This window comes from Charadrius vociferus, unplaced genomic scaffold (genome assembly GCF_000708025.1).
Source record: "Charadrius vociferus isolate BGI_N301 unplaced genomic scaffold, ASM70802v2 scaffold411, whole genome shotgun sequence".
Lineage (NCBI taxonomy): Eukaryota > Metazoa > Chordata > Aves > Charadriiformes > Charadriidae > Charadrius > Charadrius vociferus.
This window is the reverse complement of record NW_009646935.1, coordinates 3088990-3115119: the sequence shown is the minus strand read 5'-3', so window position 1 is coordinate 3115119 and position 26130 is coordinate 3088990. Positions and strand designations below refer to the sequence as shown.

The window sequence follows — 26130 nt, the reverse complement described above, 5'->3', positions numbered from 1 at the left end:
CGCAGACTTAAAAAAAAAGAAAAATATATAAATTAACTAATAACCAGAAAAATAAAGCAAGGACAAGCTGTCTTCACTACATCGTTTTAATGGCATCGCCACCCAGAAATACACAAAAAGGACACGTGCCAAGGGCCACCCCTCAAAGAGAGGCGTCCTTCCGTGGTGGGTCTTACTTTCACGCTTCTCTCACTCCCCAGAAAAAAAAAGAAAAAAAAAGAAAAAAAAAAGAAAAAAAATATAATAATAATTGCACCGGTTGATGTACAAACGCAGTCTTCCCTTTTCACACATTCGTGGGTTCGGCATCGACAGGAGGGCGAAGCGCCTGCCCTGACGCGGCCAGAGCGGCTCTTCCAGGGGAACAAACAGTTGTACAAAACAGTATGAAGATTTTCTTACAAACGTCGGCCTGCAGTGTTTACTGGCTGGGTTGGGGTTTTATATATATATATATAATTTTTTTTTAAAACTTTGAAAACTAGGTTTTGGGTCACTAATGGCTTGTATCTTATCTACAGTAAGTTCAGCATATATTTTTATTTTTAGGAATGTGTAAGGCATTTTGGTAAGTTGAATGGTAAGGTCTAGGTCACAGACTCGTCAAACTGAAGTCCCTTCCTTCGAACTGTCTTCTTCCCCCTGGAGAAGGAAAAGAGAGGTAGGTTACTCAACTGCATCTCAACATTCTCCTGGCAGCTCAGGCATGAAAGCGTTTCACAGATGGGCCAAGTCCTGCCTTCTGGGCAGGGAGAACCATGACCACCATCTCGTGTCCCAGGGCTTCCCAAAAGCCACCCAGATGGTTTCTGGAAGCAAGTGCCACCTTGCCTCTGGTTTTAAACCACTGCCTGGACATGCGCTTCCCTGCAGCCTCTGCTGGCATCAAGGGGAGGGATGGCCGTGGCCACCACAAGTACCGTTTCCTGAAGCTGTTCTTTCAACTTCTTCACTGTTTCTCTCTCTTTGGCCAGTTGGTCCTGGGTAACCTTCAGTAGCTCCTGTAGTTTGGTTGCTGCCTGGCCCAGGTCCTTTGTTAATTTTTTTTCTTTTTCAAGTCTTTCCTACATGGGAGTAAAAAGAAGGCATCTGCCTGAGCTTCTTTGCTGTCTGGTGACCTTCCCCCCCTTAAAAAACCTCAGGTCACCTCGGACCGGCACCGAGCCGCCTCGGTGGTCGCAAGTCAGAGGAGCACCACCCAGCTCCCTTCTTGCTGGAGAGGCCAGGCATCACCCCAGCCCATAGCTCACTCTGGCTCCCCGGAGACGCCATGGGCTGAGACAGCCTCATGGGAGCAGAATGGTTTCCCAATAAGTGAAAAGCCCAGCCTGTGAGAGCATTTGCTCAGAGCATCACCCGTATCTTGGCCAACATGGATCAAGGGGCTGTGACTTGCATCCTCATGTCCTTGAGCCACATCAGAGCTCACAGCCAGCCCCGGGGCAGGCAGCTACCTGCAAGGGAACCTTCTACCTTGCCCCACCATCCCCAAGAATGACCAATCATGCCCGTACTCCCACTTGGACGTGGCTTTTGCTGTCTTGGCTGAACCCCAAGCACAAGAGAGCAGGGCAGCCAAATCACCTTGAGATGCTGAGCCTCCTCCGGGTTTGAAGCTGCTGCATTTTCAGCCAGTCGCAGCTTTTCCAGCTCTGCTTGCAAACTGCACGCTGACCTCTGGGCCTGGAAAGGGGACACGTACTCCATAAGCACATCAGCTAACAGCGGCAGGTACCTCCTGCACCCTGCCCCGTACAGCCCCTGGTCCCCGGTGGGTCTGCCTCTGGTGAAGAGTTGGGTTATACAGCCGCTGTTGGACGGTTGGATGCTAAATGTGATGCACTGCTTTTGCTGATCCAGCTTCCACCGGGAAGATGGCATTTCTCACCAGAAGCGGCATGAAAACCAGCTAAAGCCCTTAATCCTCAAGGGAAAGTGCTGGCAAAAACCACGGGGGGAGTGGGAGAGGGGCAATCCGAGGGGACAGCAATGCCATGTGGCTGCTGGTAGAAGTTCTTCAGGTGCGTGAGGGAACATGGCGATGTCTGAGAAGCGGACAGGGATGGGGAAAAACCTTCGAATTAATTTTTGGGCTTCAGTAGCAGCCAAGAACCCATAAAGGCTTTGCAAACCCTCATATCCTCCTCGCCCGCACCCACCTCCTCCAGCTCCAGCGCCAGCTTTTGCCGCAGCACTTGCTCCTTCTCCACCAGCGTTTCGTTTTGCTCCAGCTGGGTTTTCAACTGTGTTGAGAAAAGGGGAAAGCAGCCAGAAATAAAATTAAAATAAAATAAAAAAAAAAAGAGCCAGGAGATGAGCCAGCGGGGACACCACCACGAAAGCTGGGCTAGACACAAGAAACGAAGACTGAAGCTTTCCCCAGGGCACCAAAGGGCAATAGGTAGCGGCATTCCCTCTCCGCACAAAAGCCGAGAGGATGCCGATGGCGAGCCTGGGGCTTGGCTTTGCCTTGCCAAATTTTGCCTGCTCTTCAGGCAGAGGCACTAGGGACTAGGGAGGAGGGGCACCCCCACAGCGCAGGACGTGCCTGGCAGGTCCCCGTGCCTGGGAGAAGGCTCCACACTTAACGGGATTAAAGGTCAGAGACGGAGCCTGGCTCGTGGCAGCACCGCCACCGGCGAGAGGCGTTAGCCTGAAAGGGAAGAGCCGCTGCTAATGCTCTCAGCCCGGCTCCAGCAGGATTGACGGAGCCTCTGTAATCCTAATCCCCACAGGCTGGGAAGGGATCGCAGCGCAGCTCTGTCAGGGTGTCCCCTTCCTCCAAGGAGACCCAAGCACCGAACCCAACGGGGCACTGTCGTGTGGCAATGCCGGCCCGAGGGCTCCCAGCACCCCTCTGCCTGCCTCCCCCAAAATCCCGCCAGTCTGATGCCATGACGGAGTGTTCCCGTTGGAATAAGACACATGGTTGAAGGGACGGGGGCTGGCTTCCCTCCAACACACAGGACAGGAGACACGACAGCCCTGAGCAAAAGCCACATGCAGCTCTCCATGCAGTTAGAGAGGACAAGGGACATGGTTAAGGGTCAGCGCCTCCACGGGCGGCGGTCTCACCACCCTAACCTCGAGGGGCGCAGGCTCGCTTGGGTCAGCTTGTAACCCCACTACTTCTCCATCCTGTACATGGCTCTTCATCTCACCCAACTGCTGCCTGACCTGGAAGGAGGACCAGTAAGCCCGGCTCAGTTACACATCCCCACACCGTAGCCCTTAACGAGACCCACAAGGACCTATAGATAAAGTTTGCCGGCTTTTTCGCTTGCACACGAGCTGAAATGTTTGAAAAACCACCTCCGTTTCGGCTAGATGCAGGATGGTGGTACCTAACCTGGGCAGCTTGAGGCACAACAGGTTTAAACTCGCCCCTTGGTTTAAAGCCACTGCTGAGGGTTTGCACTAACACACAGTTGAGGTGTTAAATAAAGCAATTGAGAAAGGGTGGCAGGTCCCATTTTGCCATCGATCGCAGCCGGGATGGCTGGGGAGGCAGTGATTTGAACACTGTCCCCTCCCCTCCCTCCATCTACCAGAGCTCCATCCTGCATCACTGCGGCAGCGGCGGTCACGCTGCGTGCGAGCTAACAGCGTGCTCGGTCAGAAGAAAGGGAAGGTCACTGGATGAAGGTAAATGTGTTCCACTCTTACAACCGCCTGACCATCTAATAAGATCAAGGCTAACGACCACCCTGCGCCACGTTCCCCAGAGAGCAAGGGGCTGCGTCGGCTCGCGGAGCCAGCTGGACGGTGGCAGCTGCGAGGGAAGGGTCATGGATCCCAAGGGAAACCATACTCCCGGCTCGCTTGCTCGGAGAGGCTCTGCAAGGCAGCAGTACCGCCAAGGATTTTAAATACAACCTCTGAGCCTCTCACAATCAAAGTATGGATCTACAAACAACCGCCCTCATGGTTTTGGCAGGTCTGTTAGCTCTCCTGGCCCTAGATCCCGGTCCTCTCCCCAGCTTACCTGCAGAAACCTAGCTCCATCCCTCAGCTCCCCGAGAGACCTCTACACACGGGCTGCACAGCCTCAGTCCTCCCATCCGGAGGTGGATGGACGGATGGATGGATGGATGGATGCTTAAGGCACCCAAACCCCTGCCCCAGGGCGGTGTTGGGGTACCCAGTGTCCAGTGTGGGGCGGCTGGGTTTTTCTGCTACACACCATCCTGCGCAAGCCTTGCCGCTCTCCCTTCCTTCCCGCCCCCATCACGGGAGGAAAGGCAGGCGAATAAACAGCTCCTCCTGGATCTCAAACATCTCCTCTGAAAGCCGGATCCGGCTGGTGTCCGGCAGGACCAGGTTTCCCCGTGCACTGGCCGTGCCCTCCTCCCCAAACCCGAGCAGGGAGGTCCCAGCAGGGCAGCTCCGGGGGTCCCCCCTTACCAGGGCCAGCTCCTTGCTCTGCTTCTGCGTTTCCGTCTTCGCTGCCTCCAGCTGCTTCTGGGACTCTGACAAGAGCTGCCTCAACTGTCAAGGAGGAACAGAAAGAAAAAAAAAACTCCGTTTATGTACTTGGTTTTGGAGGCCTCTGGCCCAAGGAAGCATTTATATGATGCAGTATCTTCTCAAAACAGGCCACGTTGGCATCACTTGCTAACCTGCCTGCTGATGCCCGCTCAGTGAGAGAGAGACAGCTGGGAGACAGCTCCATCCCACCTGAGCCGCAGAAACCCCACAGGCTACCAAGGACCAGTGGCCAGCATCTCCATACACACCTCCCTGTCCCATCACCTTGCCACTGGATCTCCTGACTTTAGGTGTTTACAACCCAGACTGGAGCAAACGCCTCTATCTGTTTTCTCCTGCTTTGCAAAGCTGCAGAACCTGAGGGCACTCCCCAAATCCCCAAAACATGGATGGGTGGTGAGTCAGGCTTAGGAGAAAGAAGTGTTTAAGAAGTAACGGCCGCCACACTTACGACTTCAACTTCTTTTGTGTAGTTTTGGCGTTCGGAGCTGGCTGTCTCCAAGTGATTTTCCAGTTGTGTTTCCAGAAGAGAGGTGTATTCCTTGAGCTGGATTAAAAGGGAGGAAAGCAGGAGGGAGTTGACTGTTTGAGGTCCAACGCATCCCAAACATCCCATGGTCCAAGCCTGCCTTCCCCAGGGCAAGTCAGGAGATGGATCCCGATCCAGCCCTTCTCCCACACCCAAAAAAGCCTTACCTGATCTGTGCTCTGCAGGTCTGCTTTCAACTTCTCCACCATGTCTTCAAGAGATTTCAGCTGGAGTTGTGACTAAGCCAGAAAGGATCAGAGGTCAGTGAATGGCATCTCACGTGGACACCGAGCATCTTTCCTTCAACCAAAAACTGGCCAGTGTTTCATTCCCACCTCTCCCACTTCATCCTCTACCCAAGTGTGGAAGAGACCTGACACCAAAGCGGAGCTCCTGCCCTGCAGGCTGTGGAGCTCCTCTTCCCAGGGAGGACGAGTCCAACAAGCCCAGGCTGTAAATCGTGGAGCGAGGTAACAGTTTTTGCCTGCAGGACTTCAGCTGGCTGCAGTCAGCTTTCAACACCCGAGAAACTGGCACCAGACTCAGTGCAAGTTTCCTACTGAAAACGCGCCTTTGGTTTGGAAGCAGCAAGGTAGACTTTCCAATGAGGTGTTATGGGCTTTGCTATTAAGAGAAGCCAAGCTATCAGAAAAAACTCGGGGTTTGCATTTAAACCTGGACCGATTTTTTGAAGAGGACTCCACGGTTGCTGAATTTTTTGGAAAGGAGGAATGCACCTCTTCTCCGCAGAGAGGCAGGACTGCTCTGGGACCTGCTCTAGCCACCAGACGTTCAGCCCATCAGGTATACCCTGCTGCCAGCACACACCAGCAGCCACGTCACCCCCCCGTGCAATCCTACACCAGTCCTCAGCAGCGCTGGCGCCGCAGGAGCCAACAACGGGCTGAGAAATCAAAGACCTCCTGTACAAGAGCTCCCCCACCTCCCTGCAGCCCCAGTTAACTTCAAAACCCCATGTGATGGATGGGGAGCGGCCAGACTGTGGAAAGCAGCTTCATCTCAGTCCTGCGTTCAAGAGGGAGGAGATAACTTAAGTGCACTTTGCAGACAAGGCACAGCCAGCCAAGTTCTCCTAGACTCCAGCTAAGTCACGAGAGCTCAGGAAACACGCTCCCCACCGAACTCCCAGGCAACAACGGCTCTCTGGCAGCTGCCGCCTGGCTTTTTAACTAGGAAGAGTGGTACCCAGAGCTAGACAGACAGCTGGACCCAAAACTATGTGCAGTACGTGGCTTGGACCTCAGCTCCCTTCTGAAGGCTCAACGAACGCCAAGGTAACCCGGGTTTTGAGGACAAGCCAAGTTCTTCTGAAAATGGGAGTCCAAGAGCCCTGCACGTGCTCTCCTCCCGTCAAGCCAGCACCCACCAGGAGGGCTCAGCCCAATTTCCAAGCATCGGAGCTTGGATTACTGAAGCCGTGACATGGTTTCCCAACTGCCATGCCTGAACTGGGGAGCTGCAACCAGTCCTCCAGCTCCACTGGCAGGGTCTTGGCACACACCAGGCGGGGAGGTGGGACCCAGGAAGAAGGGAGGCTGAGCTCCTACAGGAGGTGGGCTGGTGTCTGCTGGTTTGGTGACAGGAGGGGTGGATTTGGGAAGAAACGTCCTTGTGTCTCAGCGTTCCAGGTTGGCAGGAACAGTTAGGGTCACCATCCCATTTATAGCCAACAGCCCCTCTGCTCCTGTAAGTCCAGCTCCAGGAGCAACAAACCCAGGTGTGTCCTAAACACGCACCTTTTGGAGTTCCTCTTCAGATGCCGTGAGCTTTGCTTTCCAGACCTGCTCCTCCTCCTCCACGCTCTTCTGCAGGTCTCGCAGCATCCCTTCCTGTTGGCAAAGCTTCAGCTGAGCCCAAACCTCCTCCAGCCCTCCCAAGCCAAGCAGCGTCAGGGCTGGAAGCCCTGGCATACCTAACATCTCTCCAAGGATTTGGGCCAAAGAACAGGTGACACCCCCCTCCGGTGGAGCTAGGAGCTCTGAGCAGACTGGCTCAGCCACCCTGCTCATCAGAGCCCTTGCTGTGGCCAGATCCCACCACCACCAGGAAGGTTTCCAACACAATTAGGCTGAAGAAGAGCTCTAGAAATTCAGGTTTCTCCTATTCCCCTGTCTCACTGGCAAATAGTCTTCCATATGGCAGCCCCCCAACATACTGAGGGATGCCCACCATGAGCCCACAGGCAGCCTGGGCTGCCAGGAGACCTCTCAGGAGGTACTTCTAGTGGCAGATCAAGACAGAGGCAACACTGCAACTTACCGTCTCTGCAAGGATAGCTCTATACTGCTCACATTCTGCTTGTAAAGTGCTTTGCGCTTCCTCTGCCTCTTTTAATTTAAGTGCTGAATCCTGAAAAGAGAGGGAAGGGATGGAGAGAGAGGTGAGGAAAAGAAATGAGTGACCCTCAGGCACTCCCTTGCCCCTCCGCTTTCCAGCCCCTTCGCTTACCGGGGACTCTGTTGTAATCGTCTGCTGCTTGAGCACACCCACGGTCTTCTCCTTAAACTCTTGTAGCCACGTGTCATAATCCTGAGTTTGAAAAAAAGAGGACGGGGAAGAAAAAGGACACTTAGATGTCTGTCTTTCCCATGTGCTGGAGGCTCTGCGGGTGTCTGAGAAAGCCCGTGCCCACCTGCTGCGAGGACACGGTGACTCCGGGGACGGCAGAGAGCAGCGTCTGCTTGGTTTGCGTCTGGAGGGCATCCAGCTGTTGGGCCAGCTCTTCCTGTAAGAGGGACAAACTGGCATGGGATGGAGGTGTGGGGCGCCTGCCAGCCAGGCTGCCAACACCGGTCCTGCTTTTCCATGCCTATAGGGGTGAGCCGGCACAGGGAAACCAGCCAACAGAGAAAACTGCTCTCGTCAAGAACTGCCAAAACGTCCCTTCCAGTTCACCCATCTTCCCAGTTCACAGAATTCACAGAATTGTTAGGGTTGGAAGGGACCTCTGGAGATCATCTAGTCCAACCCCCCATGTCTAGTCCAGTTCCCTAACCATGACCTGTACGAGGCCCTCAAGACAAGCTTTGGAGAAGCTGGCAGGAGGGTTGGGCCAGCACTGCTCCTAAGAGGAGTCAGGCAACCCAGGGTAAGCATCTCTGGTGGCTTGGGGTGGATGAATGGCTGCCCTTATGCCACCAGCGTCACCACTACAGAAAAATGCTGGGCTCACCTTTGCTTTTGTAGCAGCAAGTAGTTTTTCCTCACACGCCTTTTCCACCGTGGTCAACGCTTCCATTGCTTTCCAGTTCTTCTCGCGAAGGTCCTGCCGAGACCACACACAGAGGGCAATAAGCCACACATCACGCTGAAGGCCACCAAGATGCTTGTTGGCACTGCGGAGGATTTCAAAGCCTCCACTCAGGAAAACGGGAAGCAGCCCGTGACTTTTGTCAACGGTCTTCCATCCCACTGCCCACGTGCGCCCCTTTCCCCTCCATCCTTGCAGTGGCCCAATGCACCACATTGCTCAGGCGGTGGTCTTGAGCAGAGCTGGATGGAGGCAGGAGCTCCAGCAGCAGCCCTCAGGATGCCGAGAGCTGCCTGGAGAGGACACAGGCCAAGTGGAGGGCTGCAAGGTTGCCTCCACAAAACTGATAGCACCTTGTAGTTGAGGGATAAGGAGCAGAGGAGCAATGAGGTGTGAGGAACTCCTGCTCAGGGATTGCCTTGACCCTGCCAGGGTAGGATCTCCCTGACTTACCAGGTCCTAAACCTCCCAAGAGAACAGGGGACGGACACCTCCACCCAGGCAGCCCACTGCTCACTGCAGCTCATCAGCTCAAGCTGCGCAGCCTGTGATTCCTGCTCTCCGGCAGACGAGGCGATGCCTCCAGTGCTCCACGGGGCTGGAACAGTCTCTGACCATGCCACAGAGCCATAGGTAGCCAACTACGATAGGTTGTCATTCAAACCCCAGAGATGTGGGGTTTGGAGGGAAAAAAAAAAACCATGAGCAGCAAAAGCAGAGCCCGGTTCACTCACGTACGTTGTTTTTCACCTTCTGTTGCTCCACCGCCTCTCGCAGCTCTGTGGCTTCCCTTTCCAAGGACGAGAGCTGGTCCGTCTTCTCCTGGAGCCTGGAAGGGCAGGATGCAGGAGTGAGTCTCAGCGTCCACCTCCCTCACAGGTACTGAGCTGTCGCGAAGGGGACCACAGCCCTTCCTATCCCAGTCTGCTCCGGGATCCACACAGAGCAGGAGAAGGAGGGAGTGGGACTAAAAACCGTGGCCCTGGCAATGATGGAGTGGGATCTAGTTTTCTATCGGCTTATCAGCAATACCAAGCAAGCAAGCAGCTGGCTGGCTGTACACCTGGGACAAAAGGAAGAAGTAACCTGATCCAAAGGCCAGAAATTCCGGCTTACACAACTGGGACTGCTCCCAACACACTGTTGTCCACGGCTCGTTAGGCTGCGATAGCCCACAGCTCTGCATTTTGAAAGTATCAACCTACTATCTTGAGCAGCCATAAATCAGGGTTGCCGACTAGACGCCCAAGAGCCTGCAGCTTCCCTTCACACCCTCAGATCCACCATCTGCGCTGGAGGGAGCCTCAGCTCGAGCAGACCAAGGAAGGTTCAGGCCCTTGACAAGAACCACCCAAGTCTCTCGGGGTCCCAGGACAACTGAACGGCTGCCCTCCTTTAGAGGAATGCTGGATGCTCGCTGGCAGCAGGGGCAGCTGAGAAATCTCCCCCCAGTGCAGAGCCTGAGCCTTCTAGAAGGTGCCCAGCACATGGACAAGGGGCAACAGGCACGAGTTGTGACACGGGAAACTCCAGTTAAATGCCAGGAAACCTTTCTTCACCCCGGGGAGGGGCGGGGGAAGGTTGTCAAACACTGGAACGGAGACCCAGAGGGGTGGACAATCTCCATCCCAGGAGATACCTGGAAACATCCCCAAAAACCCTCCTTTGGTTGGCCCAGCTTTGAGCAAGGGCTTTGATCAGAGACATCCCTCCCCCAGCACCAACACCACCTCTTGTTCTGCAGGGGCAGTTAGCCTCCATGTGCCTGCCAGCAATTACTGTCTCACTTCAGAAGGGGCTGGCTGTTATTTGGGGCCAGAGCCGGAGCCAATTCGTATTTTAAACGGCTCTGTTGGCCAGGATTGACTTTGTCTTCCCAGCTTTGTGGTCCCGACGCCTGCCTAACAGAGAGGGCAAGAAGCCCTCACCCACGGGGCTCAGTGCCCAGGGAAGCCTGGGACACACGGACAGCAAGCTGGAGGTGCTGTGGCAGTCCACCTAGACCCACCTTGACCGCAGCTGCTTCATTTCTGCTTCATTGGCTGCCTGGAAGAGAGAGAACACTTTTGTTACCTGCCCTAGGCACGTGATGCAGGTCAGCCCTTTCTGCAGCATCCCAGAGGGGATCCCAGAGCACAGACAGCGCTAGTGCTGCGTTAACACGGTGCAAAAACACTTGTTTGAGTGGTGCAACCCCCTCTCCTCCTCCCACCCCGACAAAACAGGCACGCGACCTGCAAGTCTCTGTCTTTTTCCGCTTCCCTCATCTGGCCTGCCTCCAGCAGAGCTTCGATGGATTTGATCCTCTCCAGGAGCTTCGCGTTCTCCGAGCTGGCATCCTGCAGTTTCCCCTTCACGTTGTCCAGCTCCAGCAACTTGCTTTTAACCTCCGCTTCGGAGCTCAGCAGCTTGGCCTGCAGTTCTGTCGGAGGCGGGGATGAGCAACACAGTAAGGTAAGTGCAAATAAAGTTGGAGGCTCCCCACCCTGCCCTGCCCAAGCAGGACCCTTGGGCAAAGAAGCCTTGGCCGTGGATGCTTTCAGGAGGCACAGGAAGGGCAGGAAGGGAAAGGTATTGGAGTGGCATCCTCGGATACGACCGTGGACCAGTCCTGCATCTTGCTCACACCAACACCGAGCAGCCCCACGCAACCCCAGGTCTACACATCCTGCCCCCCCCCACCACCACCAGCCCTGAAAGTTCCAAGTCTGCCCCACGCCTCTCCCTGCACCGATCCGGGGTCCTCACCGGCAACGCTCTGCTGCTGTCCTTTGGCCTTTTCCGTGTCTGCCAACAGGCTTTTGTAGCTGGTCTGGGTTTTGCGGAGCTCGTCGCTTACTTCATCCAGCCTCTTCTGCAGCGTCGCCTCCACTTCCCTTTGGGAAGCCTACACGGCAGGAAGAGAAGGCTTTCCGTAGCGTGCCAGGCACCCCGGCCAATTTGAAGCAAAGCTCCGCATGTCGCATAATGTTATTTTTAAGCTGTGCTTTGGAGGGGGTTAAGTCATCCTTCCCCCGTGCTCCCCCTCTACGTGAAGCATCTTGCCTCGCGCGTGCATGCGTTTTATCATTTGCCAGCCCTCGAGTGGGAAGCAGACAACACCCGAACATCTCAGTTCTGGGCCAAGACCACGGCCATCTTCTTCTCCAGAGAGCTAAGCTCTGAAAAACCTCTCAAAGCCCCGGTCCTAATGCACAGCCCCAGCCCAGCAGGGAGAGGTACTGCCACAGTGCGTAGCAGGACGGAGACACCCCGCCACGTGTTTCCACATGCGGAGGAATTTTCTGTGCGGTTTGGGCCAGGGAAGACTTTTTTTTTTTTTTCTTTCTTTTTTTTCCATCTTAGAAAGAGGTGAGGAAGAGGCCGGGCCAAGGCAGGCCCTTCAAGAGGGAAGGCAGAGGAGGAGGACAAGGAGCATGCTGCAAACCAGCAGCTCTACGGGTACGAGTCGCACCGTTGCGGATGGAGAGATGTTGCTTTGCACAGAGGGGACAGAAGAAGGTAAACCAGCAGCCCGGTCTCTGTCTGAGAGATGCTTCCAGAACCACCGAGAAAGCACGACTTCTCTGTTTTTTGAGGACTCGATCCCATACCCTCAGCTCAGAGCTCCAGGTGTTACCATGGAGCACGCTCTCCCTAGCACCACAGGCACCTTAAACGTCGCTGGCTTTAAAGTCTTCCAGCTAGTATGATTTAGTTAATTAGCGTTAAGGCGTGCAGCAGGCTGACAGCCCTGGAGAAGTTCTCCTAAAAACATGCCTAGAAGCTGGTGTTGAGTCAGGAAGGCAACTTCTGCCTTCATGCTGGCAGCATGTCCACGTCAACCCCTTGCTCCTCGCCTGCAAAAGCAGCGGGTGCCAAAACCAGCCCACCAAAAAGAGATGTGCATCCCCAGGTACCCAAAAAATCAAGACCAAGGATACTGAAATCCCCTTGCTCTAGGATCACCTCTACGAAACCATTTTGGCATGCGCAAGTAAAGGTCTCCACCACCACAGCCTCTTCCTAAAGGGGCCAGAGTGATTAGAGACCACAGCAGGAGGGACAAACCACATCCCTCACCCTGTCTGCCAGCCCTGGGGGAAAGAAGTGCAAGTTCCCAGGTCAGAGGTACCTGGGATCAACGCTCCCAGCCCCCTGGCTTCGCCAAATCCCAGCAGGAGTGCTGCCACCCCCCCAGAAGATGCTCTTCCCTGCATGGATACAGCCCGCCTGCCGGCAACGCACCGCCGCTCCTCCACCAACAGCGTGCTCAGGTGCTCTACTTTGGAGGTGTCCTTTAAACACCCCTAAAAATCCCAAACCCAGCCACACCCCGGTGACAACAAAAAAAGCCACCGCAAGCTCTACCTCCTGCACCAAGGAGGGAGAGCAATGGGCTTAAAAACAGCTGAGTCGAGAAAGAGCACCCACTTTTGTGCGAGCACAGGCTGGTGGGGGCCAGTGGGTTTCCCCTCTCGCCTTAAGGTGCCACCCAGGAGCGTGCACCATCTAGGCATCCCCGCCAACGCCTTCACACCAGGCTTGTGAGCTTCATGGGCAGGCGAGAAGAACGACTTCAACCAGGGCATCGTGCTCCCTGGGCTTTGCCGGCGATGCTGCACAAAATGCACACGGCGTGTGACAAACTAACGGGGCAGCAGGGGGCAATTAAGAGGGCTGCAAGGCAGCTTGCTTTCCAACCCTGGATGCTCATCTCCCTCCGACCTCTTCCCGTGGCCGAGTGCACGGATCCCATGTAATTCAGCCCCCCGCCCCATCTCCGCGAGGGGAGCGGGTTCGCCGGCCCCTGCCTGACCTGCAGCTGCTCGATCTGCTTCTCCGAGGCCACCGCTTTGATCTCCCAGCTCTTTTTCTGCTGCTCCTCTTGCTGCAGCACCTCCGATTTCTCAGAGAGCTCTTTCATCAGCTTGTTGCACTCCTGCCGTAGCTTGGCCAGCTCAGCGTTTTGCCTGCACCGACAGAAGCGGGGTTATTTTAGCCCGCGGGCCAGTCAAGCATCTCTGATATTACCTAAGGGGGGGGAACACATCCTCCGGTGGGCCTGATACAGGACTCGAAACATCTCAACGGTTGCGTTCGCCTGTTTCTAGGACACGCCTGGTCCTTCAGGGAGGGGGTGGAAAGAGCTGACAAATCACTTTTCAAAAGCCGCGTTTCAATCACAGGAGACATTCCTTTCTCATGAAGTAGAGGACGCGAGGATTTGCGTTCCCAGACACAAGAGGAAGCGCTCTAAGCAGCTGGAGTCCGGTCTGTAATTATTTTACCACTGTTAATCACCAGCTGTTTCAGACTTTCTATAAAAAGGAGTGTGAAATTCTTCTACCTAGCTCCTATGTGCTCTGCGTGCACCGGACAGGTCTCAGATCTCTGCAGCATCGCTCCCGTCAAAGAGCCAGCTGCATTTCTTCTGAAATTTGATTGTACAAGCTCCCCTAAGGGGGGAATTGCTACTGCACCTTCTATCCCCTTCTCCCTGGCTTTTGCATCAGCATAGGTGACCCCTGGGCATGAGGAAGAACATCCTCAGTTCCCCTGCCAGCCCCCCAAAAGCCCTTTGGCAAGCTCTTCCTCGCTCCCTCTTCTACCTCCAGCTAGTTGGGGTGTCTGTGGAGGCCCCTTCAGGAAAGGCGGTGACCAAGCCTGATGGACAACCACCCCCCAGGGTTTGCTAGAGGGCAGTCCCAACCTCTGCCCCCCGCCCTGGCCTTACTTGCTCTCCATCTGGCTGGTGGCCTGGTTGAGGGCGTCCCTCAGGATGGAGTTCTCCTGCTGCAAGCGAGCCAGCTGCGTGTTGGGGCCATTCTCCAGCTGCTCCTGCAGGGTCCGGATCTAGAGGAGCCCAAGAGGGGTTAATGCCGCTGCCAACCCCTTTGCTCTCCCTGTGAAGCCCACGCGATGAGCAAGAGGGACTGGCAACACAGCGGGGTCTCTACTGGTGCTGACAGCCCCCAGGGATGTGACATCCCATGAGGATGCTCCCACGTGCCTCTTCTCCCTCGAGCACCATGGTCCAGGAGCACGGCGGGGTCTCACCCCTCCCCAAGGCTCTGGTCCTCTCGAACATCTCAGTCTTCTCCAAAAGACCACGCATCTGCCACCAAAAAGCCACCCGGCAGCCAGAGGAAGAAGCTACAGAGCACAGCGTGGGGCTCACCTTGCCCTGGAGCTGCTGCGTTTCGCTGACGTGGTCCTGGTAGCTGGCCTGCATGCGTGCCTGCACGGCTGCGATCTCCCGCTCCCGGGCGAGCAGCTGCTCCTTCAGCTTGCCCTCCACGGCCACCGCCTTGGCCCGCTCGGCCGCCAGTTCCTTCGAGGAGAGAAGCCACCCAGTTAGTCCTCAGCGTCTGGGTTTCGCCGCTTTAAGGGGATGGGACATTGGTGGCCTCCTAGCTCGGAAGACTTAAAAAAAAAGTTCAGCCCTTTCGGAGCTGCCCCCGTGCCCAGCTACGCCCTTTAGCACTTACATTTCCTCCTGCATTTTGTTTTGGGCTCTGTGGCCACTGGATGCCACTGTTGTTCCACATTGGGCCAGCTAAGAGAAAGGAGTAAGACAGCCTGGAATTTTATTTTTGCCGGCCCCCGAGGATCGGTAAACATCGCATGAAGTTTGGAGCAAAAGCGGGAAAACAAATAAATAAATACCCTCGCCCCCCTCCCAAAACCCCAGGCCGGGGCAGGGATGCTCCGTTGGGTGGCCGGGCTGCCCAGTGCCGTCTGTGAGGGCAGGGGGTTTAGCACAGCACCCCAACATGTCCTGTGGTTTTGCCCTCTCCTCTCCAGCCCGCAGGCAGATGGATGACTCGCCGCGGCCGGGTCCTGCCTGGTGCTTGAGCCCAGCGCGGCGGGGATCTGTTCTGGCTTCAACACCCAAAAAGAGGTGGAAATGGGGGTCCGACACGGGGAAAAGGGCTGTAAATAGGATCAGGCTCCTTAAAAAGAGACGGATCTAGATGATCTCCAGAGGTCCCTTCCAACCCTGACCATTCTGTGGATCGGCTCTTTCTCAGCTCAGGGGATCCAGGCAGAGATGAGAAGGGATTTTTTTTCCTCCCTAAAGCAGCAGAAAGCTGCAGTCTCTTACGGGAAGGGCTTTCCCCTGCTTCTCCTGCGGCTGCCAACAGGCTCTACCCCGCGGCTCTTTGGGCTGGTGCCTCCTCCTGGGCTGGATCAGGCCCAGAGAGGAGGTCAGGAGGGGATCCTCTACCTTTTTCGGGGGTGTGGGGGAAACAACAAACAGGTGAAAGGCCCAGACATCCCTTGGGCTTCACCTCCAAGGGGGATGAGATGCGGGGAGTAGGAGGTGCGGGCAGTGGCAGGCACTCTGGCGTGACCACGACGAGCAGAGCCCACGCCGGGGATGCCGGGAGGGCCGCGCGGAGCTCACCTTGCTCAGCTCCCGCAGCTTGTTCCTGGCAGCGGCCACATCCTCCTGCTCGGCAGCGAGCTGCTTCTCCTTCTCCTCCAGCTGGCGTTTCAGGACAGCGACTGGGTCACCCTTCTGCGTGGCCTGCCAGGGCGGGGTGGCACATCAGTGGGGACCACCACCTCCAAACCCATCCCTTCCACCCGACACACACGGGATCCTGCTCTCTGCTCCAGGGGAAAACTCAGCTCTGGTCTCCAAGACTGAGCCTTGGGGACAGCCTACCCGAAAACGGGGCGCCTTCCCTCCCCTCCGCACCTCCTGAGGCACGGCAGAGCCCCAGTGGTGGGCAGCCATGATGGCGCTGGCAGCCCTACCGTGTGCCAGGTGTCCTGGACAATGCCTGCTTTTTCCGTCAGGATCTCGATGAGCCGCTGGGCCTCTCCCTCACTGAACACCATGCTGCTGACGGTGGACACAAGCGTCTTGTAGGGCAGGTAGAGAGGCCCGTCGGAGTCCGCAGGAGCTAGGGAGGAGAAAAGAGGGGTTGGAACCGCTCGAGCCAACGGCAGAGCTGAGTAGCATCATCTCAGTTGGCTTCAACCCCACAACTGCCATTTCAAACCAGCATCCACCCAGATTTCCAGTCAAGCTTGATACCAACTGAAAGCAATATGAGAAGTGCTGGAGACGACACTCACCACACGTGTGCTTCTTGAGCCAGCCATCACTCTGCCTGGCTCTACTACTGGTCCCACCACCCTCCATCAAACAGAGCGATTCCCAGCAGGAGCTGGACATGCTTTGCCAGTGCCAAGGAGCAGGGATGTGTTGGGCATCAGAAGCCAGACCGCACTGTGACACAACCTTGGTGGGGAATGTCACCCCCTGCAGCGATGCCAGTGATGCAGAGCACAGCAAGGTCATCTCTGACCTTTCACCAGGCAGGCTTGTTCCAGCTCTTTGTTAAAGAAATAACATGACTCCAACTTTTCTCCTACCCTGCTGCTAACCCAGGAAAGCCAAGGAGCATCAGGGACCATGATGCTGCTGTAGGACCACAGTGGATAGAGGGTGGCGGGCAGTGGTTTAGGAGTTCCTGCACAGTATCTATGGCCCAATGGGTTTATTTTCCTAAAAAATCCCAGAAGAAAAAGCAATTTGGACTCCAGTAGCTCCAGAGCCTCTAAAGCTCAGGGTCTCCTGAATGAAGAGCTCGGACCGCCCAAGCAGCAAGGTCAGAGAAGGAGGAGGAGGAGGAGGAGGTGCTGCAGGAGTCAGGGCAGAGATTCCCCTGCAGCCCCTGCAGAGGAGCCCACGCTGGAGCAGGTTCATCCTGAAGGACTGCAGCCCACGGAAGGCCCCACGCTGGAGCAGGGGAAAGGTGTGAGCAGGAAGGAGTGGCAGAGAGGAGCTGTTATGGGCTGTTACGGAGTGACCACAGCCCCTGTCCCCCTGTGCCACCCAGGGAGGGAAGGTAGAGGAGTCAGGAGGGAAGGAGTAAAGTTAAGCCTGGGAAGAAGGGCAGGGGGGGAAGGTGTTGTTTTCATTTTGTCTCTGTTTCTCCTCTATTTTCATTGGAAATAAATTAAATCAGTTTTTCCCAAGTTGAGCCTGTTTTGCCTGCGATAGTAATCGCTAAGTAATGGCCCTGTCTCTATCTTGGCCCACAACCTTCCCCATCTTATTTTCTCCCCCATCCTGCTGCTGGGAGGGAGTGAGAGAGCGGCTGGGTGGGCGTCTGGCAGCCAGCCATGGCCAACCCACCACAGCAACGGAGCGGCAAAGCCCAGGAACGCCCAGCAGCTCCGGCGCACGCTGTTTGCTCCCGGCTCCTGGTAGATCCATTTGGGATGGCGGCGCCGAGACCTGGCAGCAAGCAAAGTCCATCTCCCCAGCGGCAGCTGCTGCCCAGCAGCTCCACCGCCTTGTGCAACCAGGGCCGGAGAGCTTGGCTCACACTTTACTCACGCTGGCGACAGCACGGATGCGGGAGAGCACATCACCTCCCTTGGCCGGGTCCCGCCGGGTCCCACCGGGTGGGTGGGGGGGACACCCACCAAGCGAAATTTTGCCCATCTCCCGGCAGCGTTTGCGCAAGCCAGCCTTGCGCAAGGCGGGCACGAGGCGAAACCCCACCTTGGAGCCGGCGAAGGGAGCCGGGGCAGCCTGCCAAGCCGCAGCAAAAAGGAAGCCTACACCGCTGCCGAGCCCCTTGGCAGCGTCGGAAACCTCGCGCCGCGCCGAAGGCGGCGACAAAACGAGAAGCAGTCGGGCGGCAGAGCTGCCACGGAAAAAGGGCAGCGGGGACGAGGGGTCTGAAGAGCCGCTCCTCAAAGCCCAGGGGACACACGGATGGCCCTCACGTGGAGCCCCACAGCCGGCAGGCTGCAGCTCAGAGTGGGTACCCACACGTGTTTCATGGGAGAGCGTGGCTCCTGCTGTCACAGCTAGCGACATGGGATCCCAGCACACCCTCACCACTTGCAAGCAAGTTTCTGCGCAACGCAGGAGGCTAAAAGACAAACCACACAAGAGAAAAATATCCCACGCCGCCCTTGTCAGGTTTGCCATCTGTTTCAGTGCCGAGCACGTGTCTTTGAACACTCTGAACACCCATTTTTATCTGCCACAGGATAATTTGTTGCTTCTGCCTTTGAGGAGGAGAGACCGGAGCTGCCAAAAGGCTGCCCACGGTACCTTGGTCAAACTGCAGCCAGCTTCGCGATGCAAATACTGCCCAGAGCTTTCCTTTGAAAAAATCCTACAGGACCACCTAAAACATCACTCTTGGCTTTTAAGATATGCGAGATCGGCAATTCATACGCAAAGGAGTGGATGTTTGGAGCAGCCAAAAAAAGCTCCCCAACTGAACAAGCGCTAAGAGTTCATCTCCCATCCATGTTCCCTCAACTGTTTCAGCTTGGATTTGGGGACATGTTTTTTCAGTGTTAGAGAAGAGCATCCTTGTGTCCACCAATGGCCTCCGGTTCCCCCAACACCATCGCTGCGATACCCTCCAGTAGCGGCTGCTCAAACCGTTTCAAACCTCACCACTGTGTGGACATGGCCGTTAGTAAAATCCTTCCCTCAGAGGGGCAGATACAAGGCTTTTAACCCAACCTTGGAGACCAGTGGCCACAAAATGTCCCACTGAGTAGCAGTCCCTCTTCCAAAACGTTGGTGTGGAAACTGCCAGGTTACACAGCAGCCCAGGTTTGGATGTGCTGGAGAAGGCCAGCAAGTAGGGGTGTCTTTTTGTTTGGTTGGCTTTTTTTGGTAAATAAACAAAGAAATGAAGCCAGTGTGCACCACATCACATCTTTGAGAACACCTGAGAGATTTCTCCCATATGCCCATACGGGAACACTTCTACAGGTCTGAAAGCACTCACATTTTTAGTGCCTGTAATTATCACTCAACCAAAAATAAACCCTAAACTGTTCATGCTGGTGCAATGAGAGGCAAGAATCCAGCTACGGAGCTGCTTCTCCTCTCCCTGCACCTATTTACAACCCAGAGAGTTCAGGACCACCTTCTTTAATCTCTTTCATCTCCCAGTCAATCAAGTGAGGCATGAAAGATGACAAGCAAGTTTTCCCTTCCCTGTGACATATCCAAAGTCACTTCCCTCTAACTATCCTATGATCAGTCCCCTGCAGTATAAAACACCTTCAATCCTCTCTACGCCAACAGGCTGTTTTTCACCTCCTCTGAACTAGGAGGAAACTCTAGCAGTGTCCCACCTCCCCGCAGAAGCGTGGTAGAGCTTCTGCGTGCTTTTAACAATCAGGGGTGAAGGGGGAAAACACGTTGTCTTGGCTTTCCACCCAGATGTCCAGCACCTTGGCAGCTGTAGCCTCTCTCAGGACAGGTACACGCACTTCCCGTTCATTCTCAGTGTGCAGATCTGCCCAAGAGACCCCCAATGCAACAGCAAATCCAAGAGGAACCTGTAACTCTTCAACATCTGTGTGCTGGACCAAGGAGCTAAGCACCAAGCAGGGGTACCCGATGCAGGAGGCAACACATTACAGAGTGAAAACAAGTCAATAAACTCTTGACTTCAGCTCTACTTCCTCCCAGAGAGAACTACAGTCCAGTACAGCCTTTTTCAACCCACCTTCCCCTTGGCGCACATGGTCCATCTCACCAGAGACAGCCTTTCTACAGCTGCCCTTTTTCCAACACTGAAGAAGAATGAAGAGATCTCAGAACACGATAGCTCTGTTTTAACAGCACCAAGATGCCCTGCTGGCTTACTCAATGGAGATATATGCAGAGAAATTTGGCCGTACCTGGCTCGCTCTTCTTCTTGGATGCAGCCTTCTTCTTGACAGGTCCATCATGCTTCTGCTCCTCTTGGGTCGGAAGATTTTTTTTCGGAAGAGCATCGGTTTTCTTGATGGCAACGGAGCTGATGACTGGAGCAGTTTGCTGCGTGCCAACTGGCGGCACAGCCACAACAGGCACCTCCTTAGGGGTCACCTCCAAGACGGGAGAACTTTTGGGGACGCTGACAGGAGGTGAAGCCAACACCGGACTTGGAGCAGGCTCTACCTTCGCCACCTTCTTCTCCTTCTTCCTCTTCTCCTTAGGTGATGGAGCAGGTTTCTCCTTTTCCTGGGGGGCCACTGACACCGCTGCAATTGGAGACTCAACAGTTACAGGTTCAGGCACCACAGCAGGCTCAAGAACCACAGCCTTGGGAGAGTCCGTCACTTCCTGAGTCGTCTGCTGCTCCGGGATCTTTCCATTAGGTTTCTCTTCCTTTTTCTTTGCTTTTCCTTTTTTCTCAACAGGTTTCTCTTTCTTCTTTTTCTCTATTTTCTGCTGCTGGGTCTTCTCAAGCTCTTTGCGTTGCTTGGCCAAGGCTTCCTCATAAGACGTCTCCTTCATGGAGAAGGTGGACACCAGGAAGATCCCAATGGCTGATATCACCATAAAACCTCCAAAGACCATAACACCCAGCGTCTGAGGGTCATACACATCCATCCTGCCTTATTCTTCTGTGCCTGCAAGACACCAGAACAAGTTAGTTGGGGGGGTGGGAAGAGATGCAGTGGCCTCTCTCTGAGCAGAGAGATTCATATGGACATTGGTGTCCCCAAATGGCACCATGCACTGAAAAGACAAATGCTTAAGGTTCACACAACTCCGGTGAGGGCGACCTGCCTACAAACCCCCAAGTTTTTGCTCCTCAACTACATTGCCCACGGCCAGTGGTCCAGTTGTACTACAGCAACTAATTTCACTGGTGCAGCAATCTCCAGAAGAACCAAAGAGCGAGCGGGAAGAAAAAAAACCAGGGATGCAATCAGAGACAGCCATGAGCAACCACCCATTACCTGTCCAATGGGGTGGCTTTGCATGACCCGAGGCAATACCTGCAGCCCTGCAGCAGTAAGAGAGCTCATTTTCAGACCGTTTGGTGCAGGTTGGCCAAGATTTGGGCTCTCCCTGGACAACTTGGCCTTTTTGTTGCACCCAGACACACATCCAGGTCTCAACTTTGGAATAAAACATCCCCCTGGAAGGAGAAAGCATGGAGAGGAGAGCCTTCTCCAGCTTTGCAGCAGCCCTGGCCACCTCCCTTTGCCACCTGCACCCTGCGGCACTGCTGGCTTCTGCCCAGCCCAGCGGGGAGGACGTGTGGTGACCACATCCCGCTGGGTAGCTGCGACAGACAACCCAGCAATGATGCTGCGTGCACAGACGCCACACAGAGAACCAAGTCACAACCATTTCCTTTAGATGTAAATACCAATAAAAGTCATAAATGCAAGCTAAAAAAAAAGAAGCATGGTCATTAATTACCTCATCTCCCCAACAGATGCCCGCAGGAAGAAGCGAGACTTGCAAAGGGAGCGCTGGATGTGGGACTTCTCTTCCCACCTCTGCTATTAGCTGGTGGGCAATCTGGGCACAGGGCTCCTTCCCACCCTCCTCTCCAGCCTCAGTTTCCCCACCCGTAACACAGGGAGCAGCCGCGGAGACCGTGCTTCCTGCTCTGAGATGCGGAGGAGTGGAGATGCTGCTGCCTCCGCTCCTCTTAATTGCTAACTGAACCCCGTCCCTAGTTTCCAAGCCAAACTCTTCTCTGCTGTCCCACTCATGCATTTCTCCCACCAGGGCATCGCCGCCACGTGGCTCCGAGGTGGCTCATGAACCCCCCAGATGCCGAAGGCAGGCAGTTAATCTGTGAAGGGGCACTTTCCAGGAGGTGCCAGGCTGCGGTTTCTCGTCGCCGTGCCCCAAAACGTAATCAGGAAAATGCAGAAAGTCCTCGGCTATCAGAAGCTCCCATCCCCGCGCTTAACTGTAAACATTATCAAATTTCCTCTTTAAGAGGTTGTGGGCTGAGGAGGGAGGGAGGGGCTGGCAGGGGAGGAGGCAAAAATAAGAATAAAAACTAAGGAGATCAGCATCTTTTCAAAACCTCAGCACTCGCAGGGAGAGACATCGGAGCCTTTTCCTTTCTAACAGCAGGAGCAGCTGATGGGCAGCCCGATCCACAGCTCGGAGCCACTCCGGCAGCGACAGGGTGACGGGGCCACGAAAAACTCCCCTCCAACACCCGAGCAGGGGGTGCAGAGCTGGAAGGAGCTGCAAAGCGGCCGTCTCCCGCCGGAGATACCCACCTGCCTGGGGAAGGATGCTTTAACTAGCGGCCCAGCTCTCCCTGCCCGCCTCCCCGAGCATCCCAGGCGAAGCAGGAGAGAGCTGGCAGGCAGGAGGGCCACTGACGCCAGCTGGAACCAGCCTCCCCTGGCAGGGCCAACTTTCTACTCCGGGGCACCGCCGCTCGAGATCCCAGCTGATACTACGAGCATCGCCGTTTCACGTCTGCCCCGGCCGTTTCGGATTTGAAAAGCCTCAGCTGGTTCCAGCCCAGCGCATCTGGTGCCAAGTCACTCCCTCCTGACCGGGTAGCGTTGCTTTGGGATGGTCCCCACCAGGACAGACAGATTATTCCTAACCTGCAGGGTGAAAAGGGCTGGATTTCCTCTCCCTGGCAGTAAATAAAAAAGTAGGGCTGGAGAACACATACCCACAACCTTGTGCTGGTTTTCGGGCTACGCCGAAGCAGCCAGGAGCTGTTTTAGGCGCAGAACAAGGCGACCTGCGTTCCTCACCCAGCAACGCCGACACGTCGGTAAAAATAAACCCTTCCTGACCTCACACCGCCACAGATTCATATTTAGATAAAAATTTACTGCTCCAGCTTAGGGCAAGGGCATCACCGCGTGCTGGCAAATACACTCCAACCCCGCCAGCTGCTACTGCCACCTCCGAAAACAGCTGGATGGAGCCCACCGAGGATGGGAACGGAGGAAAAATCCCAAACCTCTGCCACAGAGGCATCCAGCACATGGAGGATGGATAAGAGAGGACGGCGTTATTACGCAGAGACTGGGGCGGGTGAGATGGGCGAGACGGTGGTGCCGGACGCGGTGCCGTGGTGCCGGAGCCCTCTGCCTATCCCACACCTCACCCCACACTGCTGGACCCCCCGAAACCCTCGCAGGCACAGTGTTTGAGCCCCACGCTCCCTCTGCCCTGTGGGCAGCCTCTCCCAGCCCCAATGCAGTAAAAGCTGCCCTGTACCTTGCCTCCTCTCAGGCTTTACAGCCAGGGTGAGATAAGGATGCAGATTAGCGTTAAAGTTCTTCCTAGCTAAACAAAAAAAAAAAACAACCACAAACAACAACACAACCCACAAACCCCCCCCAAAACAAAACCAACACCAAAAAAAAAGCAGCCCAGAGCAATAACCTAGAGGAGCTGTGGACCTGCTGGAAGAGCCGTCGCAGCAGTCGGAGCTCGTGAAAGCAGATGAGATGCTCACACGGGCCACTCGCAAGCTCCTAAGGACAGGTGTGCCAGGAGGAAAACCGAAATGAAGAGCGAGAGATACCAAGCAGGCAGCAATTACTCCCAGCAGTGCTATCATGGCCAAGGGAAACCTTGGTCCTGCCTCAACGCTCGTGCCCCGCAGCCCACGGCACTGGGCCGGTCCTGGCAGACCCAGTGCTGACTCCAAGGAGCAAGTTCTACCAGTAGAGTTCCTCCTGCGGTCGAGACTTGGCACGGCCCAGCCCAATACCTCGTTTGGGGAAGAGCCTATCGCTCCAGCGGTGCAGAGACAGCGGCAGGCTGCATGCTACCACGTGCCACGCGCTTAAATCAAACCAGGCTGGCTTTGGCATTTGGGGGATAAGGAAAAGTCTTCCTCTGGGAACTTCCTGATGCATAAATGCAAGAAGCAATGCGCCGCAGTGTTTGCATCAGGAGCAAAGAAGCTCTGCTTTGGCATTTCCTGACCTCGCCGCCTTCGCCCTTCAAAGAGCTGAAAGTTTGCTCGGGGATTTGCACAGCAAGACACGGTTCCCCTGGTGAGCACGGCGGCAGGAGCGTGCGTGCCTTGCCCTTCCGCAGGGAAACTCTCCACACCTCCCACCTGCACAAAGCCTTAGCCAGGACACGGGAAAAATAGGGCACTGAAGGTACCACTGCGCATCTGCTCACGGAAGCCTAGAGGATAGTTTGTGCACATATAGGTTCAGCTCGACGGCCAGACTTTGAAGAGGGTTGAAGACTTCAGCATCCTCTCCTCTGTACCTTCTGGTCCTCCACGAGACTTTGTCCCTACGATGGCATTTTTTCAATCGGATGCCCTGGCTGCTTTGGGACAGGATTGTGTGCCTAAGGGGTGCAGGGACACCACCAGCTATCAGAGTCCGAGTTCGAAAAATCAAGTTTGCGTGACACTGAGCACGTTTACCTGCGTGAATTTTCTTGAGCAGGATCCTCCTCTACTCCTCACCCAGCCAAAACAGTGGAAATCATCAAATACCTCCATACGCAAACTCCTTCCCCAAAATAGCCTGTTCAAATCAAGCTTTTCACCACCACCAGAACAGGAGTAAGATGGACAACTGCTATTTCACTTGGCCTTCTCATGTAAAGGAGCCCACTGAAACGCTGTGCTCTGACTCTTCCATTCCTGTGGCTTTTTCTCGTTATCCAACAAACTTCCCGACATCCCAGATAACAGCCCAGGACACCTGACCTCCCTCGCCACCCTGCACGTGCTGTGACCTCCGTTTGCCCTGAGCAAAAGTCCAACTCACCCTAAGGAAGCAAAACCCGTAAAGCACTGAGCCTTGCTGGTTTTTCAGCACCAAAAAACTTCCAGGATGAACCAACCCACGGACACGTGGCGTGACGGCACCGGGGCCACGGTCATTGTCTTGTGGCTGCATTTGCCAGAGGTAGCTAAGTGTCAAAAACCAGGCTAAAACCTTCCCACCTCTTCAGCCTTTCCTTCCCTCCGCGACCACTTCCATGAAATTCACGGGAATTCATTATCTTTGTGACTTGGCCCTTCACCAACCCCGGTTTAAATCAGCCAGGTCAAGCATCAGGTGAGCAGGAGCAGCGGAAGAGACAGGTTGTGTAATAACTACAGAAACCTTATTTCTTTACACAGCCAAAGAAAAATATATGTTATCTCCTCCTGGTCTGGAGAGGTGCTGCAGATGGGAAAAGATGCTCTTTGCAAGCAGGACACTGTTCCCCCTGCAATCCAAGGCTTGCGCTTTGCCATGGTGTCAAGGTGGCACCTCAGGTTAGAGCAATGTCGAAGCAGAGGTGATGGGGTGTGATGGGGTGAAGCACCTGCAGCTCCCTTTCCTCTACAGCATCTCCCAGCAGGTTAAAAAATAAAAATTGAAAAAATAAAATAAAATAAAAAGCTCTTCCCTCCCTAAACATGTATGCACAAGTCAGTCAAAGCTGGAGGAGCCAAAACACAAGTTTCCAGGCTGAGATTTCAGCTTTTTCCGAAAGGCAAAACTATCTCCCGGGCCATCAGGGCAAGAAGCGGGCAGCACCTAAGGGAGGGCACTGCCTGGGCTCCTGTTCGAAGAAATAAGGTCTCATCTCCTTCCCTGCCCCTGGTCTGCAGATTCCCCCGCCAAAAGGCAGCAGGAGGGCAGAGACACGGCCAGGCACAGTGTTCCTCCAGCACAAAGGAGGGAGAGCGCACGGGAGAGGGAATTGGGAGGCCCAATCCTGCTGCCAGCAGGGCAGCCCAGCAGTGGGAGAAGACAGCGGCACCACCAGCAGATAAAAGACAACCACCAGATACTTCTCCTGGAGTTTCTCTCTCCGCCCTGTTGCGGTAGAGAGAGAATAAAAATGAAAAACAAACGAGAAAAGCCCGCGTGCCGCCAACTGGTCCTGCCGGCGGCCCGGGCAGCCTCTGTTTAAATACATTTTCTGCGTAAGTGACTGTGCATTCCCAGCCTCCCCGGCAGCCCACGTTACTCTACGCAGCAGCTCCCGGTCAGGAGCTGCCGTACCGATCGTCAACAGTTATAGCTCGACTTAATTGCACGCGCCTTAGCGCTCCATTAGCTCTTGCAGCGTGGCAGCGGCAGCCGGGCCCTCGGCAGCGCCGCCAGCTCC

General features: G+C 55.2%; 1 protein-coding gene across 1 annotated transcript; it reads right to left on the bottom strand.

Annotated features, from left to right (window-relative positions):
* Window positions 1-290: 290 nt before the first annotated feature.
* Window positions 291-20672, bottom strand: RRBP1 (ribosome binding protein 1). The gene is made up of 23 exons (XM_009894832.1): window positions 19956-20672; window positions 16035-16183; window positions 15679-15801; window positions 14449-14601; window positions 14005-14123; window positions 13087-13240; window positions 11037-11175; window positions 10523-10710; window positions 10297-10334; window positions 9027-9117; window positions 8211-8303; window positions 7671-7763; window positions 7487-7567; window positions 7298-7387; window positions 6775-6867; window positions 5185-5256; window positions 4940-5035; window positions 4405-4488; window positions 3085-3177; window positions 2160-2243; window positions 1585-1683; window positions 921-1064; window positions 291-642 (listed from the first exon to the last, which is right to left on the bottom strand). Exons 1-23 carry the CDS (start codon window positions 20650-20652, stop codon window positions 604-606), a joined length of 3012 nt encoding a protein of 1003 aa, XP_009893134.1. The 5' UTR covers window positions 20653-20672; the 3' UTR covers window positions 291-603.
* Between the last annotated feature and the right edge of the window lie 5458 nt (window positions 20673-26130).